General features: G+C 56.6%; 1 protein-coding gene across 1 annotated transcript in view; it reads left to right on the top strand.

Annotated features, from left to right (window-relative positions):
• Positions 1 to 11,327, top strand: part of GNG7 (G protein subunit gamma 7) — a 32,673-nt gene extending 21,346 nt beyond the window's left edge. The window contains exons 4-5 of the mRNA XM_053966181.1: positions 9,950 to 10,067; positions 11,018 to 11,327. Of these exons, the coding sequence (XP_053822156.1) occupies positions 9,987 to 10,067; positions 11,018 to 11,143 (207 nt within the window). The 5' untranslated portion in view covers positions 9,950 to 9,986 and the 3' untranslated portion in view covers positions 11,144 to 11,327. The remainder of the gene's footprint in view (positions 1 to 9,949; positions 10,068 to 11,017) is intronic.
• Positions 11,328 to 16,829: the final 5,502 nt, after the last annotated feature.

The following is a 16,829-nucleotide window of genomic DNA, read 5'->3' as shown; positions in this document are numbered from 1 at the left end:
CAGTTCTGGAGCCCTTTTCCAGCTCAGCTCAGCTGCTGCTTTGCCATTTCTGAGATGTGAGATAAGGAAGCAGCCGAGCGCTGCTGACTCAGTTTGGGGTTTGTCCTTCCTGCCCTCCCACACTGCACCTGCACGCCCAGAAACCTTCACCCCACAGCCCCCACCCCGGCTTTTCCAACCCAAAAATTCCCTTTCCTGCTGCTCCGGGAGCTGAGAAAACCCCTGGAGTTTGCAGGGAGAGACGAGGAGCGTTTTAGGGAGATGTGGGCAGCACAAAGGGATCACCGGGGTTTGCTCGGTGCCGCCTTCTCCAGCCCGAGTCTGACCTTTCCCTGGGAATGCTGGAGGAACACCAGGATTATCCCAAAAAACACCAGGGTTATCCTGAGAAACGCCTCCAGAGAGCCCATTCCAGCTGCAGGGCTGAGCTTGGCAGGGTTTGCCTTGTCTGCACCCCAACCCGAGGGGCAAATCCTCATAAATCCACACAAAGCATCCCCATCCATAAAAACCTCCACACAAAACATCCCCATCCATAAAACCCCAACCCCCCTGGATCTGGGATTGTTGTGGGGATTGTTTCCCAGCAAGGCAGGGTCACGTGTTCTCTGAGCTCACAGGTTTGGGTGATTTGTCAGAATTCTGAGAAGTTCAGAACTGTCAAAGCAGGAAATGCTCATTTTGGGATGGCTCAGCTGAACCTTTTTGGGGAAATAGGAAACGCTGCCTGGAAGAGCTGCTGAACCCACAGAAAAGCCGGGAAAAGCTCAGGAAATTGCAGCTCTTGGAAGCGAAATCACTGATGAAGGATTTGGGTGAAAACCCCAAGTTTTCAGGGAAAACCCAAAAAGTGGGAAGGGTTTTTGGGCAGCAGCGAAACATCCGTGGTTTGTGAGAAACCTTTTCCTTCCTCCTGAGTTCCTGCACTTGAGCTCACCAGCAGAAAACTGATTTTTAAACTGGTTTTTGCAACTTAGAACTGAAACCTGAAACTTAAAAACTGATTTTTAATCGGTTTAAACTTTTTTTTTTTTTGAGGGAGGGAAACCCTCAGGCTTTATCCTCAGTCTCCAAACACACGGAGCAAGCTGGAATTCCTGATCCTTTGCTCCTTCCCTCCTGGATGTTGATTTTCCTCCCTCAGAGAGTTGACACCTCTTTGTTTTCCCAGGTTTTGGGGAATTTGAGCTCAGTTTTCCCACAGAGGGGGAACCCAGCCCCTGGGAGAAGGGGTTGGAATGTTTTTACCCGGGTGCACATCTGGGAAAGGCATCGGAGGCTGGGAACGACTCCAGCCGCAGTTCCCAGCCCAAATTTCGGGATTTTGGAGATTCCCGGAGCAGCTGTGGCTGCCCCTGGATCCCTGGAAGTGTCCAAGGCCAGCATGGAGCCACCTGGGATTTGGGAATGTGGAGGAGCAGTTTGGGCTGGAGCTGCTGAAGGAGGTGACAGGGGAGTGACAGATGTGCAGGACTCCAGGCCAGGAACCTCCTCTCCTGTCCTGCCCTGGAGTCCCTGGATATATTATCAAATATCATCATTATCCAATAATCAAATATCAGCATCATTCAATAATCAAATATCATTATCCAGTTATCAAATATCAATACTACCCAATTATCAAATATCAACATTATCCAATTATCAAATATCAGCATTATCCAATTACCAAATATCAATATTATTCAATAATCAAATATCAGCATTATCCAATAATCAAATATCAGTATTATTCAATAATCAAATATCAGCATTATCCAATAATCAAATATCAGCATTATCCAATAATCAAATATCAATATTATTCAATAATCAAGTATCAGCATTATCCAATAATCAAATATCATCATTATCCAATAATCAAGTACCAGCATTATCCAAGAATCAAATATCAATATTATTCAATAATCAAGTATCAGCATTATCCAATAATCAAATATCATCATTATCCAATAATCAAGTACCAGCATTATCCAAGAATCAAACACCAGCATTATCCAATTACCAAATATCAGTATTATGCAATTACCAAATATCAGTATTATGCAATTACCAAATATCAGTATTATGCAATTACCAAATATCAGTATTATCCAATTACCAAATATCAGTATTATCCAGTTATCCAACACCAGCATTTTCCATCCATCAAGCAGCGGCACTCCGGCCCCGGGGCTGGGACGGGAATTCCGCTCCCGGCGTTGTTCCCAGCGCTGCCCCCTCCCCTGGGATGGCATTCCTGGAGCTCGGATCCCTCTGCTTCTCCCCTCCCCTACTCCGGGAAAGCTCGGCCAGCAGAGCTTCCTCACATGGCGGCAGAGCCGTGCCACGAGCCCGACCCAAAACTTCCCACTTTTAACCGAGGAGCTGCGTTTAACGCTCCTTCCATCCCAAGGTTTTGGCCCGTCCTTCCTCCGTCCCTGGGGCCGCGTTGCCCCGCGGCTCCCACGGTGACATTTGGGGGTTTGGGAGGGGGTCCCGGCTGGCTCGGCCCTGTTGGCCTGCAGGACACGGAGCCAGGCTCGGGGGATCCTCCGGCACCGCCTCGGCCCCACGCTCCTCGGAGTTCAAGGATCCTCCTCCTGCTCTTTCCACACCGAACGGGGAAAACTGGGATGAGTGGGTTCCTCAGGGAACGTGACTCATGTGCCAGGGAAGGGTTGGGAAGAGGAGGAGGAGAAGGTGGAACAGGAGGAGGAGGAGCCACACGGTGCCAAGGACTTCACTCCTCCTGCTGCCGCCTTATTTTAGCCCTGGTAGCAGCTGAATTCCTGTCAGCTTTCCCCGGCATTCCCAAATTGGGAATTCCAAATTGCCAGTTTTTTCACAGGATGCTAAATCCTGCCTCTCCTCCCTCTATTTTTAGCCCTGGGAGACTCCAGGTAGGAGCAGCACTAATTAATCTCAACTGAGGGACTGGAGGCAAAGTTGAGCTCCTCAGTGCTGCAAAAAGCACTCAAAAGTGAATTCTGGGCAAATAAAACCTGAATTCAAGTGGTTGGAGGGTTGGATTTTGACCTGGAGTTTTAAATTCAGCACTTAAATGCAGATGGTTTTGCAGCAGGTTGGGTGGGTGGGTGTTGACTTTAATATAGTGAAATTTGAGATAAAAATACATCGAAATTAACAGTTCACAAGCAAAAAAAGCTGGATTGAAAGTAGTTGGAATGGGCGAGGAGGAGGAGAACAGGATCAGCTGTGTCACCTCAGTGTCCTGGCACCGAGCTCCTCCTAATTTCACCTGCTAAATGAAGATGCTGATTAGGCAGGGATTGCACAAGGCCAGGTCTGGCCAGCTCAGGTGAGCCTCTCCTTCGTCCTTATCCCAGTTTATCCCGGTTTATCCCGGATTATCCCAGTTGATCCGCTCCGAGGTGGTGCCAAAGTGGCGGCACAGCTTTTCCCAGCAGCACAGAAATGTTGTTTATCCATATTTTTTTTTATCCAATTAGAGATGCAGATTGGGATTTGCAGCTGGGAATTCCAAGCCAAGATCGTTCTGCCATGAGCAGGGGACACTTCTCACTGTCCCAGGTTGCTCCATCCCTGGACATTTCAGGGATCCAGGGCCCAGCTGCTGCTTTTCCTCCTCCACCCATCCCGCAGTCCTGTGACTTTCCCTCCCCAGCTTTGTTTTTGTTCCTGCCGGAGCTCCAGAGGGTGACAGTGATGACAAAGCCACCCTAAATCATGCCTGAACCCCACGAGGCCTCAGCCAGAGCGGGATGAGCCCCTGGCTTCAGAGCCCGGTGACTCCTCCGCACTTGTTTCACCATCAAACCCCAGCAAAGGCCACAGCTTCTCCGGGAATCCCAGCCCCTCACAGGCAGGAATTCCATCCCAAATCCCACCTAAATCTCCCCTTTTCCAGTTTGGAAGCCATTCCCTGTGTCCTTGCACCCTGTAAATAACCCCTCCACCTCCCTGCCAGCTCTGCAGGGCTATAATCAGGTCTCTCCAAAGCCTCTCTCCTCCAGGAATTTTGCCTCTTTCCCTATCCCTGTTTTTCCCCAACCTGCGGCAGATAATTTTCTAAATTTAAACCCCAGGCAGCCCGAAGTTGCCCGTGACCCCAAGGCAGCTCCCTCACGTGCCTCCCGCCCCAGCCCTTTCACACAGTGGGGAAAATTCCCTTTTTTAGCCTGGCCGGCCGCTGGCAGCAGCCCCAGCCCTGAGCTCAGCCCTGGAGCGCCGCCAGCCCAGCGTGACCGAGAGAAAAGAACCTTCAGCTTCCTCCCGTGGCAGATCCAGCCCCGAGGCAGGAGCTGCAGACCCTCACATGATGCTGCAGTCATCGGCCTTTCCCAAAAAGCCGCGGTTTTGCGGGAAAACGGCCGCGGTCACACGCGCTGCTCGGCTCGTTGTGCTGAAACAAGTGCGGAGGAGTCACCGGGCTCTGAAGCCAGGGGCTCATCCCGCCCTGGCTGAGGCCTCGTGGGGTTCAGGCATGATTTAGGGTGGCTTTGTCATCGCTGTCACCCTCCGGAGCTCCGGCAGGAACAAAAACAAAGCTGGGGAGGGAAAGTCACAGGACTGCGGGGATGGGTGGAGGAGGAAAGAGCAGCGGTGTTTCACTCATGTGACGCCGTGCCCCAGAGGTCACTCACGTGTCCCGGGAACGGGAAAGGGCCGGGAATGAGCGGGGAATGCCAGCAGGGAATGGGGATCCCAGAGTGGCTCCGTGTCCCCGTTCCAGAACAGGAATGAGCCCCAACCCCCAGTGCCAGCAGGGCCCCCGTTTGTAGGGAATGGGGATCCCAGAGTGGCTCCGTGTCCCCATTCCAGAATGAGATTGAGCTCCAACCCCCAGTGCCAGCAGGGCCTGTTTTTAGGGAATGGGGATCCCAGAGTGGCTCCGTGTCCCCGTTCCAGAACGGAGCTGGAGCTGCGTGTTCATCCCAAAGCTGTGGGGTTCAGGTTTTGGGGTTTTGCTTCCCAGCAGGGCTGAGTTCTCCTGCTCCAGGTGAATTCCTGCCTTAGGGAAAAGATTCTCCCTTGGGGTTCTGAGGCTCCATTAGCAAAGGGCTGTTAATTATGGGGCTGCTCCCGGGAAATCGGGGAGAAGGAAATTCCAGCCAGGCCTGAGCTCCCTGGAGCAGGAGGGAAGGAAAAAAGGGTGAATTCCTGGGGGCTTCAGGTTTCCCAGGAAAAAAGGGATTAATTCCTTGGGGATGCTTCAGGTTTCTGTGGATTTTAAGGTTTGAACTGATTGAAGTGGGATGGAGCAGCTCCAAAGGGTCCGTCCATGCTGTTGGTGGGACATGGAATGGCTTAAAATCCATTTCTGAGCAAATCCCAGGAGTTTTTAAGGAGTTTTTAGGGAGTTTTCCCACCCTGCGGCGGCTCCTGGTCCCACGCCACAGAAATCTGGAGGTCTGAAAGGAGGTGAAGGGAGGGAGAAAAAGGGAATAAAAACTTGCTGCAGTCAGGGAAAAATTCAATGGCTCATTGAGGCGCGGAGCTGCTGCTGCAGGAAGTGTGAAGGGAAAATGGAGCCGGCTTTGTTCTTGCCCAGACAAGGAGCGAGCGCCGCGGCCCCAACAGCCGCGCTCTGTTCCCAAAAACCATGAGGTCATCCCGAAAAGCAGGAACCGGCTCTGGGACAGCGATCGCGGCTCCCCCGCCGGGCTCCCCCCGCTTTTCCTGGCTCCGGGCTCGCTCCGCGGAGGTGTCGGTGGCTCCTGGCCCCGCTCCAGCCGCGGGAGCTGCTGCATTCCCGAATCCCAAAACCCTCGGGCTGCTCCATCCCTGAATTCCCAATCCTGGCGGGTTTGGGGTTTTTTTTGCAGCTCCGTGTAATGGATGTGAGGCTGCTCTTTAATTAATTAAAAGCACGATTTTATTAAGGCTGAGTTCCAGGGGTGCATCCTCCCTCCCCAAATCCCATCCCCAGCACGGAGCGAATCCCAAACCCCCCCGGGAAAAGGAGGATGCAGCTCCCCCGGTGCTTCCCAGCGGGCACGGGCACATCCATGAGCACCAATCCCACATTTTTGGGGGGTGGAGAGGGAGGGGAAGGAAGACAAAAGCAGCAAAACTTCGGTCCTGGAAGGGTAAATGCAGTCCTGAGGGGTTTATGGGGTCCTGGAAGGGTAAATGCGGTCCTGAGGGGTTTATGGGCTCCTGGAAGGGTAAATGCGGTCCTGAGGGGTTTATGGGCTCCTGGAAGGGTAAATGCGGTCCTGAGGGGTTTATGGGGTCCTGGAAGGGTAGATGCAGCTCAGCCTCGTGTTCGAGGAGTGGCAGCTCGCAGCTATGAGAGGAATGGGAGGAATTCCCGGAGGAGCGCGGGATCAGCGCATATTTCCGCGCTGCCGTCACCCGTGCCGCGGCGGGCAGGTGGCACCGTGGGATGGAGCGGCCCGGGACCCGTGCCAGGGCTGATTCCCGGCGTGGCCGTCAGGCCGGGACAGGCCCGGCTTCCCGGCCGGTTTCACCCTCGTGACCGCGATCCCGAGGCCGCGTTTCGGTTGGGAAAGGCGGGGAAAGGCTTGGCTGAGCCCAGGGAAAAGGCAGGGGTGGCTCTGGGGGACCCGCGCGTCCTCCATCCCGCCGGGAGGCAGCGGCGCCGGGAACAGACCAGCGAAGAAATCAATAAATAAATGGATGAAAGGGCAGAGGCTGCTCGGAGCCAGCCCAGATCCGTGATGGGAGAGGAGGAGGCGTCTCCTCCAGCACGGAGCCGCTGCTGAGTCACGGCTCGGCAGAGCCAGCTCTGCTGTCACCGCTCTGTCACCGCTCTGTCACCGCTCTGTCACCCGCTGCTGCTGCGCGCGGCTGACTCAGGAGCTGCGCGGGTTTGCGCTGCTTTTCCCCGGGGAAACAGCCCAAATCGGGATTTTCGCAGGCTGCCGGGCACACGGAGCGCGCTCGGGAACAGAGCGGCGCCGTGGGACGCGGCGGGGCCGGCCCGGCCGTCACTCGGTGCGGCCGTGACGTCCGGGCTGTGCAGGACCCCGGGAGGGCGGCACAGCCTCGGCTCCCCGCGCTCCCACCCGCAGCATCTGTGGGAATGTGAGCACGAAACACGGGATTTGTGACGGTGTGAGCCTGGAAATTTAGGGATGGAACCCAGGAGAGATTTGGGGCTGTTCCTGAGTCAGACCGAGCTGCTGAGGACGTGGCTCTGAGCATCCTGCTTTTAGTCCAGAATATCCAAACCCGTTTAAAACACCAGATCCTGGTCATTCCGGGATTCATCCTGACTTCGGTGCTTTCCCTAAAATAGGCAGGAGTGCTCCCGGGGGGTTTGTGCCCCATCCAGACCCTCCTGAGACGAGTTTGCGTCATTCCCAAACCTCTCACCTGCACTCTGGGATCCCGGATTTCCCAACCTCCCTCCCAGCTTCGTCCTTGCCCTCGGGCCACTCCTGGATGATCCCTCCCTGCCCTTGTTCTCTTGTGTTCCCTGAATTCGTATGGATTTCCCGTGGTTTTAGTGCTGCAGCGTTTCCCGGCTGCTGGGAAATCTTTCTGTTCAGTTCCCTGGGATCTGCCGGATCCCTGCGCTGTGGAGGAGCAGGGGGAGCAGCCCGGAGAGCCGCGGGGCCGGCGACTTCCTCCCGGCTGGAAGAGCTCCCGGGCACAGCGTGAGGAGCAGCGCCACCAGAGGCGTTCCCGAAAATTGGGAATGTTGTCCCAGAACGCTGCTGCTGCTGCTGCCGGGACCAGCCGGGAAGTGCTGCAGCAGAAATTGGGGAAGATTTGTTTGTGCCGAGCGAGGGCTGGGGGTGACTCAGCGCGGGGAGAGCAGGGCCCGGTGCTGAGTCACGGAGCAGAGCCAGGCAAGGGAAGAGTCCGCGCTGGCCCGGCTCCAGCAGCGGCAGGAGGTGGGCCCAGGCCAAACTCCAGAGGTTTGCCCCCCTGGCAGAAGGAATTCTGGCTCTGTGGGGGCCATTGCTTCGCTTTTGGAGGATGTGCAGGAGGCCTGGGTGTCCCCACTGTCCTGTGCTTCCTGCCCAGGCCTGGCTGCCGACGTCACATCCCAGTCCTTTCCCAAACACTGATTTCCTTAAAAAATGGGCAAAGGGAGGATGGAGCTGGATCCAAAACCAGGGCAGTGCTGGATCCACAGCCTTGGCCCTGTTGTGCATCCAGCAGTGGATGTGGATCCTCCGGGTGCTGCAGGGACAGGGATGGGGGTGGGAACAGCTCCCAGAAGTTCTCTGAACTCTCCCTGGGCTGATTCATCAGCCTCGCTCCATAAACAGGAAGCTGAGAAAGTACAGGCAGGTGATCCTGTGCTGCTGCAAACACTTGGAAACACAAATTCCTTGCATTTTTTCCCCCCAGCTGCCTGCTAACTCTTGTCCAGGTGAACGTTGTTCTGGCAGTGTCTGCAGCAGGGAGGGCTCTCGAGGTCACGGCACGGGTTTGGAAGGAGCTGGACTTTGACACACGGCTTTTCCCTGCTCCTAATCCTATTGCAGAACCTGGGATTGGGAGGATTCGGATCCCCCTGTGGGATTTAGCACTGACTGCTGCTTCCCTCTACTCTTGGGAGGGGGAAGAGGCCCTGCTGGGAAGAGGGGAACTGGGATCTGCTGGGATGCTGGGGAGCTGCAGCTGCGCTATTTTGGAACGCCTCAAACCGGAGCAGCAGCTCCTTCCCCAGGGAACAGCCGCCTTCCTCCTCCCGTTTTCCACAGAACCAGAGCTGATTTCACCCTGGCAGCTTCCCCGTGCTGGCTTGACTTAACTTCCAGGACGGGAGAGGCGGAGATTTCCAAAGAGCCCCGCTAATTCAGGGAATCCTCCCGCGGCACAGCCGGGAACGCGGGGCTGCAGCACCGCTTGTTTTCCCCGCTCCGTTCCCAAGTGCTGCTCAGGGATTGAGGAGCTGGGAACACGCTGGGATGCGGCTGCCAAGCAAAATAATCCCTGAGAGTGCCCTTGTGGTCTGGAATAAACTCCCGAAGTGTCTAAACATAGGCGAGACAGCGAGGATTTGGGATGGGACGGGCGCTCCCACCCCGATCCCGCCGGGAACGCTCGGCTTTGAAGCTGCCAGGCCCGGGAGAAGGTTGGAGGAGCCTCTAATTAAGCCATGGAAGGGCTGCAGTGGGCGGCTGGCGGGGCCGGGAGCGCCGGCGGGATCCGACGCCGTGTTTGCTTTGGCTCCTTCTCCTCCTGGAATCGTCTCCGGGTGTGGTGGGGGGCCGGGAGCTGCCCCTGTGCCCTGGGAAGGGGCGGTCAGGGGCTGAGTCACCGGCGGGAGGTGGCAGCTGTGACACCTCCGCAGGGCTGTCTCAAAGGGAGCGGGCTGGGGATGGTGTCTGCTCCGGGGATTCGGCGTGGCCGGAGCTGCCCCCGGAGCGCCCGGCCCCGGGACAGGGGGGATTGGTTTTGTCTCGTGGAAAAAATCCTTCAGTTCCTGCTGTGAAACCGAGGAATGGGGTTCAGGCCCTGCCAGGGCATTGTGGGGGTGCAGGGACACGGGGGCAGGTGGGACACGACCCCAACAGAGACAGGACCCCATGGGCAGGGTGGACATTAATCCTAGGGGAAAGTCAGACGTGGCCCCATGGACACAGCCCCATGGGCAGGGTGGACATGACCCACATGCAGGTGTCACCTGCCCAGGTGCCAGGGACACCAAAGCCACCAGGGCTGGTCCAGAGGGGTCCAGGAGCCCCCCAGAGCCCGGGGCTGTGCTGGGGCAGAGCTTCCCTTGCACAGAACCAGGCGGATTTTTCCGCTCTCCTCAGCAGAGCTTTTAACAGAACTCCCTGGAAAGGGGATCCTGAGGGCTCCTTCAGGGAAAGGGGAACTTGAAACAACCTCAGGAAGTGTCAGTGGGGCCACCGGAGCTCCCTTTGCACATGGCCATGGGGTCAGTCCCGAGGTGGGACTTTAGGGTCCCTTCCCACCCGTTCCAGGGTCCCGGGCTGGAGCACTGGGCCGGAGCAGCTCCGCACCCCCAGCCCCGCCGTGTCCGTGCTTTCTGCAGGATTCTCCTGTGCTGGGCCCGGAGCCGATGGCAGAGAATGTCCACAACTAACAACATAGCGCAGGCCCGGAAGCTCGTGGAGCAGCTCCGCATCGAGGCCGGGATCGAGAGGATCAAGGTGAGCGAGGATGGGAGCGGGAAGAGATCCCGGCTTTCCCCCAGCAGGATGTCCCCAGCGTCCCAGGATTCCCTCCAGGATCTGGAGTGGCCTCCAAGGAAGCCGGGGAGGGTCTCTCCATCAGGATTTGGTGACAGGGACAAATGGGTTGGGACGGAAAGAGGGGAATTCTAGGGTTGGTGTACAGAAGGAATTCTCTCCCTGGCACGGAGCAGCTCTGGCTGCCCCTGCATCCCTGGAAGTGCCCAAGGCCAGGCTGGATGAGGCTGGGAGGAAAAGAGGAAGCTCCAGATGTGGTTCCATCTCTGCCCTGTGTCATTAAGGAAATTGAAATTGAAAAATGGCATCGGGAAATCTCCGGAGCCTCCGGCAGCTCCCTCGGGATTCGGAGCCTCCTCTGATCCCTCCAAGCTCTCCCTTCCCAAAAAACAGCTTGGAACTAAACCAAGCAGTGCCTTAAACAATGGATCCTAAAGGTTTCCAAACCTTAACAAGAGACTGCACTCAGGGAATCTTTTCCTTCCCTTTTTCATCCCAAATCCCTGAAAAACACGGCTATGATAATATCCCTTTTAAATCCTTAAGGGAAAAGCTGCATGTAAATCCCCAAAAATCCTGCAAGCACTGGTGACTCCGAGCTGGGAATATTCCCATAAATTCCTGCTTTTTTCTCCAATATCCAGTTCTTTAAAACGTCCTCAGAGCTCATCCCAAATCCCTGAAAAACACGGATACAGTATTCCTTTTAAATGTCCCAGCTGGGGCATTTCCCCACACTCCTCACTGTAAACTCTGATTTTCCACATCCAATTCCCATTTTCCTCCTCATCTCCACGAAGTTTCTGTTGGGAAAAGCTGGATGTCAAACCCCAAAGATCCTGGAAGCGCTGGCGACTCTTGAGGTGCGATTATCCCCCAATTTCCTGCTTTTTCTTCCCCCCAAAATCCAGGTCTCCAAAGCTTCCTCGGAGCTGATGAATTACTGCGAGCAGCATGCCCGGAGCGATCCGCTCCTGGTGGGAGTTCCCGCTTCCGAGAATCCCTTTAAGGACAAAAAGCCCTGTATCATCCTATAGCTCCGGATCCCTCCGGAAGGGAATCCCCATCCAGCCTCTGGATCCAGGCTCCTCCACACCTCCACCTGCGCCCAGGGGTAAAAACTCAATGCTGGCTTCAAACAGAACTTAAAAATTTCCTGAGAAAAACAACAACCACAAAAAAAAAAAAAAAAAAAAAAGAGAAAAACAAACAAACAAACAAAACCCAAGGGGGCGGGGGGGAAACACTCAAAAAGAATCCTGAAAAAATCAATTTGGAAGCGGGGATTTTTAGGGAAGGGGATGGCTGCTTTCTGGCAAGGAAGGTGGGATTAAAAATTGGAATCAGGATTTTAAAATTTACCCAGGGTTGAGGGAGGGATTTTTTTATTGGGATATTTGGATTTGGGAAAGGGGTGGTGGAGGAGGAGGGTGGGGGTCATTCCCAGTGGGATGTGAGAGCTGCACCTGGATCAAATCAGAGCAGGAATTTCCTCTGGAGAAGGGATGAGGTGGGAGCCATTTTGTAGAAAATCAGTACAAAAAAAGAACCCAAAAAAACCCCAAAATTCCCCAAATCCACCTGGAAAAATCCCTGTTGGGAATGGCCAAAGGGAGGCTGGGGAGGTTTTTCCCCTACATCCCACGGCTCCACTCGGATCCAGGGATGGCCCTGCAGGGGAATTCCCAGCTGGGAGAGATCCCAGGAGGAATTTTAGGGAGCCCCAGGGATGGGGGAGGCCGGGATCTTTGGGGGGTCTCTGTGCTGTCCCCAAATTCAGGGAGGGAGGAAAGAGAAGGGAAGGAGCTTCCTGTTGCATCCAGAATCTTGGGAAAATTGACTTTTGGGGGAGTTTCAACCCAAATCGGCAAATTCCCATCTCCCTTTTCCACACTGGAATTCTTCCCACTGAATGCAGGGCCTGGGAAATGTCCAGGGAAGTTTAGGGCAGGTGGGGAGGGGAGTGGAAGGATCAGTTCTGTTCCCATCCCTTGGGAATCTGGGACTGGGATTTAACCGGGAGCGCTTGGATCTCATGGGGATGACTCGGCACGGAGGGGGGAGCAGGAAAAGGGGATCCAGGGAAAGGGGATCCAGGGAAAGGGGATCCAGGGAAAGGGGAGCAGGAGACGCTTCCATGGAGCCCTTGGAAAGTGCTGGGGCTGGTGGATGCTTGGGAGAGCTCCGGGAATTCCCGTGGAGTGACCACCGGATCTGTGGGGAAGGGACGGATCCCGGGATTCGGGTGCAATGTCCGAGCCCAAGCCACGTCCCCAGGGCCTGTCCTGGGGCTCAGCAGCTCCTGGGAGACGTTCCCAGAATCCCAGAATCCATGAGGCTGGAAAAGATTTCCCGGGACCACCGTAGGGAGAGGCCATTCCCGGTTATCCTGAGCACAGGTTTTTGGGAAGAGAAGGGATAAAAATAACCCAGCCACGCCTGGTGTGAAATCCTGGGGGTTCCCCCCAAAGCTTTGGATTGGGTTAGGAATGCCAAGGATCCTTCACGGGACAGGGAGCAATTCCCATGGGAAAGGATTTGCAATTCCCTGGATTCCGCTAAATCCCCGCGGCCCAAACCGGTGCTGCTGGCCGGGGTCACTGGTGCAGGCTGGGCACCGGGAGCTGCCCCGCCCTTTTCCAGAGGCCGATGGAATTCCCGGGGGCCGCTCCATGTCCCCTCCTCGGCTGCAGGAATGTCGCTATTCCTCGTTTTCAGTCCGCCGTCGTTTGCCTTTGCAACAAAGTCGGGAAAACGCCACGTTTTGAACACTGAAAGCTGCGCGGCTTTTCCTGGGAATGCTCCCCGCTGTGTCCCGGAATTCCAGGGCTCGGGAATGTCCCCCCCATCCCCTGGGGGAGAGCAGAGCAGGGAAAACGGGATAATTTCCCAGTAATTCCCCTCCCTGTCCCTCAGCCCCAGCAAAGCCTTTTCCGGAGAGTTTGATCCCAAATCCCAAATCCCATCCCGCTCCAAGCTCCGCCCGCCGGGAATCACGCGGCCACTCCCGAGTCCAGCCCGGGATTCCTTCTCCAGGAGGGAATTCCCTCTTGTCCTTAATCTCTCGGACAGTTCCAGCCTTATTTTTCTACTCCAGATCTGATTCTTCCTCTGTGTTCGAGACCAGAGCTTGGTGCTATCCTTGGAGCCGGGGCTGGGCCGGGAATTCTTCCTCCTCCTCCTCCTCAGGGGCTCCAACCCCCCCATCCCGGGAGAATCCCGTGGGATGTGAATCCCAAGGGGTGCTGGGTCAGACACTTTGGGGTCGCTCTGCCTCCCCCATCCCGGGGTCCTGCCCGAGCCAAAGCCACGCTGGAGCCGGGAGAAGGGAAAAGGGGAAAGGGAAAAGGGATTGGAGAAGGGAAAAGGGGAAAGGGATTGGAGAAGGGAAAAGGGAAAGGGGAAAGGGATTGGAGAAGGGAAAAGGGATTGAAGAAGGGAAAAGGGAAGAGGGAAAAGGGATGGGAGAAGAGAGAAGGGAAAAGGGGATGGGAGAAAGGAAGAGGGAAAAGGGGATGGGGGAAAAGGGGTTGGGAGAAGGGGTTGGGAGAAGGGAAAGTAGCTGGGAAAAGTGAAAAGGAGCCAGGAGAAAGAACAAGGAGGCAGGAAAAGGGTCAGGGAGAAGGGAAAAGGGGTTGGGAAAAGGGAAAAGGAGCCAGGAAAAGGGGCAGGGAGCGGGAGAAAGGCCATGGAGCATCTCCCATGGGATCCTGGAATGCCGAGGGTCCCACTGGGAGCCGGGGGTGGGAGCTGCTGGCAGGTGCTGGTGTCTCCACGGGTGACTCGTTTTTGTTGGGAAAAAAATTTCTCAATTTTTATTTTCTTTTTTCTTCTTTTTTCACACCTTTTTTTTTTTTTTTCCCCTTTTATTTTTCCCGGAATTTTCTCCTTGTCCGAGTAAATCCGTGCTCATGCTGTGGGTGTTTTTGTATGGCAGAAATAGAAGTGCAGATTCCCAGTAGTTGCTTGTACTTTGTTTAGTGCATTTGCCAAATAAATTTATTTTAAAAAAAATTAAAATAAAAAAAAAAAGGAAAAAGGAAAAAAAACACCCAAAAAAAGGGGGAGAAAGGAGGGGGAAAAACACACAAAAAAAAGACTTTTCAGGACTTTCTAAGTGCTGGAAGGGGGAGCAGGAGGAGCTGGAGCCCAGCTCCACAAAAGCCTTTTTTTTTTTGGGATTTAACCACATGCCCAGATCTGTCCGGCCTTTCTTTATGGGATGTGGTGAAGCCAGTGCCAAAAATAGAAATCTGGGAATAAAAGGGCCAGGGAAACATTGCTCCTATTCCAGTTTTCCTCCCTTCGCCTCGCCCTCCCCTCCCTGTCTCGGGGGATGGAGCCGGGACACCCCGGAGCCTCTGGATCTCCCAAATGCCCCCTTTCCCCCCCCCCAAAGTCCTTTAAAATCTGCCTTTATTTAACAAAATCCCAATAATTCATTTACTCCGAGCCCACGTGGGATCCTTGGCGCTCCTCATTTTCTCCTTCTCTCTGGTCTATCATTCAAATTATCATTTATTATTATTATTATTATTATTATTATTAATTCTTATTTGCCAAACTCTGATCTCGTTGCCAAACGCCAATCCAGGTTTTTTCCGGACTGTCCTTAGGAAGTGGTCGGTGTCTGTGCCGTAGGCTCCTCATCCGTCTGCAATTCCCGGTTTTTTTGGGTTTGTTTTGTTGATTTTTCCCTTTCTCGTGTGCCATAGCCCCGACCCCTCCTCGCACCGTGTTTAATATTTCGTGGAATCGTTGTTCCCAAGTGAATGGATAACACAATAAAAAAGGCTCACTTTGCATTTTGCCAACTTCCTCTGCCTGCCTGTGCTGCGCTGAGGGGGTCGGGAATTCCGGATCCTCCGGGATCCCTCCGGCATCCAAACCCCTCTGGGGATTCCCTGCTCCCACCCTTGGGAGCTGCTCCCGCCCCCCTGGCGCTCCCGTCGCCACCCCTGGGTGCTCAGACGGGATCGGGAATGCCGATCCCCGGGAACCGCAGCCCCTCAAGGATCTCAGCTCCTCAGAAATCCCCTTATCCCACCCTTGGGAATCCCCCAGTTCCCTTTTCCCACCCCTGTTTTCCCCAGCCCTGGCGGCTCCTCCACGGCAGCTCTTGGGAATCTCCTTTTTCCCCGGAATCTCCTTTTTTCCCGGGAATCTCCTGCGCCGTCCCATCCCACGGGCCCACGGGAAAACCAAACCCAGCGCTGCATTCCTTCCTTTTTCCGGGAAAAGCGATCCCGGCCCGTGCCAGCTTCCCGCTGGAAAACCGGCGGGATCCAGGCCGGGAGCGAGTCCTTGGAATGCGCCGCTCCCGCTGCAGCCGCGGGCCGGGAATTGTTGGGATTTTTCAGTGTCTGCTCCAAAAACGCCGCCGGGAAGGGCGGGACGGGCAGGGGGACAAAGAGGGGGATGGCAGCAGGTCCGCGTCCCTGTCCCCCGGCCCGGTCCCTGCCACAGAATCCCAACCTGCCCCAGCTCCCTCCGGACCTCCGGGACACCGGGAGCGGCTCCGGGAATTCGCTGCCAAGCGCCGGAGGTGGCCGCGGGTGGCGGTGCCAGCGCCAAGCGACACCGGCCGGGTGGCACCGGGCTGGGAGCGGCTAAAAATAACCTCCCTCCTCCGCCGGGCTATTTTTAGCCTGGCTGCCGCTCTAATTAACTCCCTGCCGCCCCTAATTAACTCCTTGCCCTCGGAGCCGCGGCCACCGGGACGGCACCGGGTGGCCCAGGGACAGCCGCGGGTCCCCCCGGTGCCACCGGGGCGGGGACAGCAGCGGGGCCCCCCTCGGGGCCACCCCCCCCCCCCCCGTCCCGGGGACCCCCGGACCGCAGGGACTCCGTGGAGGATCCCACGATGTCCCCACGCGGGTGACACGGGGACACCCGTGACGCAATGGGGCCACCACGGTGACATCACGGAGGGACTTCCTGCTCCGGGCGCCACCGGCGGGGGAGGGTTTGGGGCGGGTGAGGGGGGGCAGCTCCGTGCCTCAGTTTCCCCCAATTCCCAGAGGTTGGGGATGTCGGGATGGGCCGAGCTGCGGGGGGGTTTGGGGTGGGCGGTGCCCCCCCGGTTTCTTGTCCCGGGGTGGAGCCGGAGCCCGGGGCCAGGAGCCGCCGGAGCCGCCGGAGCCGCCCGGGCCAGACTCATAAATCAGCGGCTCCGGCGCGGCTCCGGCCCTGCCCTGTCTGGCTGCGGCCGCCCCAGAGCCGGGAAGGGGCTCGGTGCCCCCCCAGCCCAACCCCCCCCGTGTCACCCCCCGCCACCTCCCACCCCCGTGGCGGGGACGCGGCGGCTGCGGTGTCACCCCCGCGGGCACGGTCGGGGTGTCACCGCCACCCCCCCAAACCCCCTCCCCCCCGTGCCAGCTTTTGGGGGGTGCCCAACACCCACCCTGCACCCCCAGGGCTGGCTGCGACCTCCTAATTAATTATTAATTACCTAATTATCGCACAGGGCTTAATTATCCCGCACTGCCGATGCAGGGGGGTCGCGGTGGTGAGGGGGGGTCTCCCCAGGACCCCCATTCCCAGCCCTGGGATTCCCTTTCCCGGCGCTGGGAGGGTGCCGGGGGGGTGGGGGTGAGTCAGGGACCCCTCCCCGAACCCCCAAACCCCGCAGCCGCCCCCCCCCCCGTGTCCGGGGGGGCTCCGAGGGGTGCAAGGTTCGGGTCAGAGCCCGGCCGGGACCCCCGAGCCAGCCCGGCCCTGCCG

This window comes from Vidua chalybeata, chromosome 27 (genome assembly GCF_026979565.1).
Source record: "Vidua chalybeata isolate OUT-0048 chromosome 27, bVidCha1 merged haplotype, whole genome shotgun sequence".
NCBI lineage: Eukaryota > Metazoa > Chordata > Aves > Passeriformes > Viduidae > Vidua > Vidua chalybeata.
The sequence above is the reverse complement of the archived record's forward strand: the minus strand, read 5'-3'. Positions and strand labels throughout refer to the sequence as shown.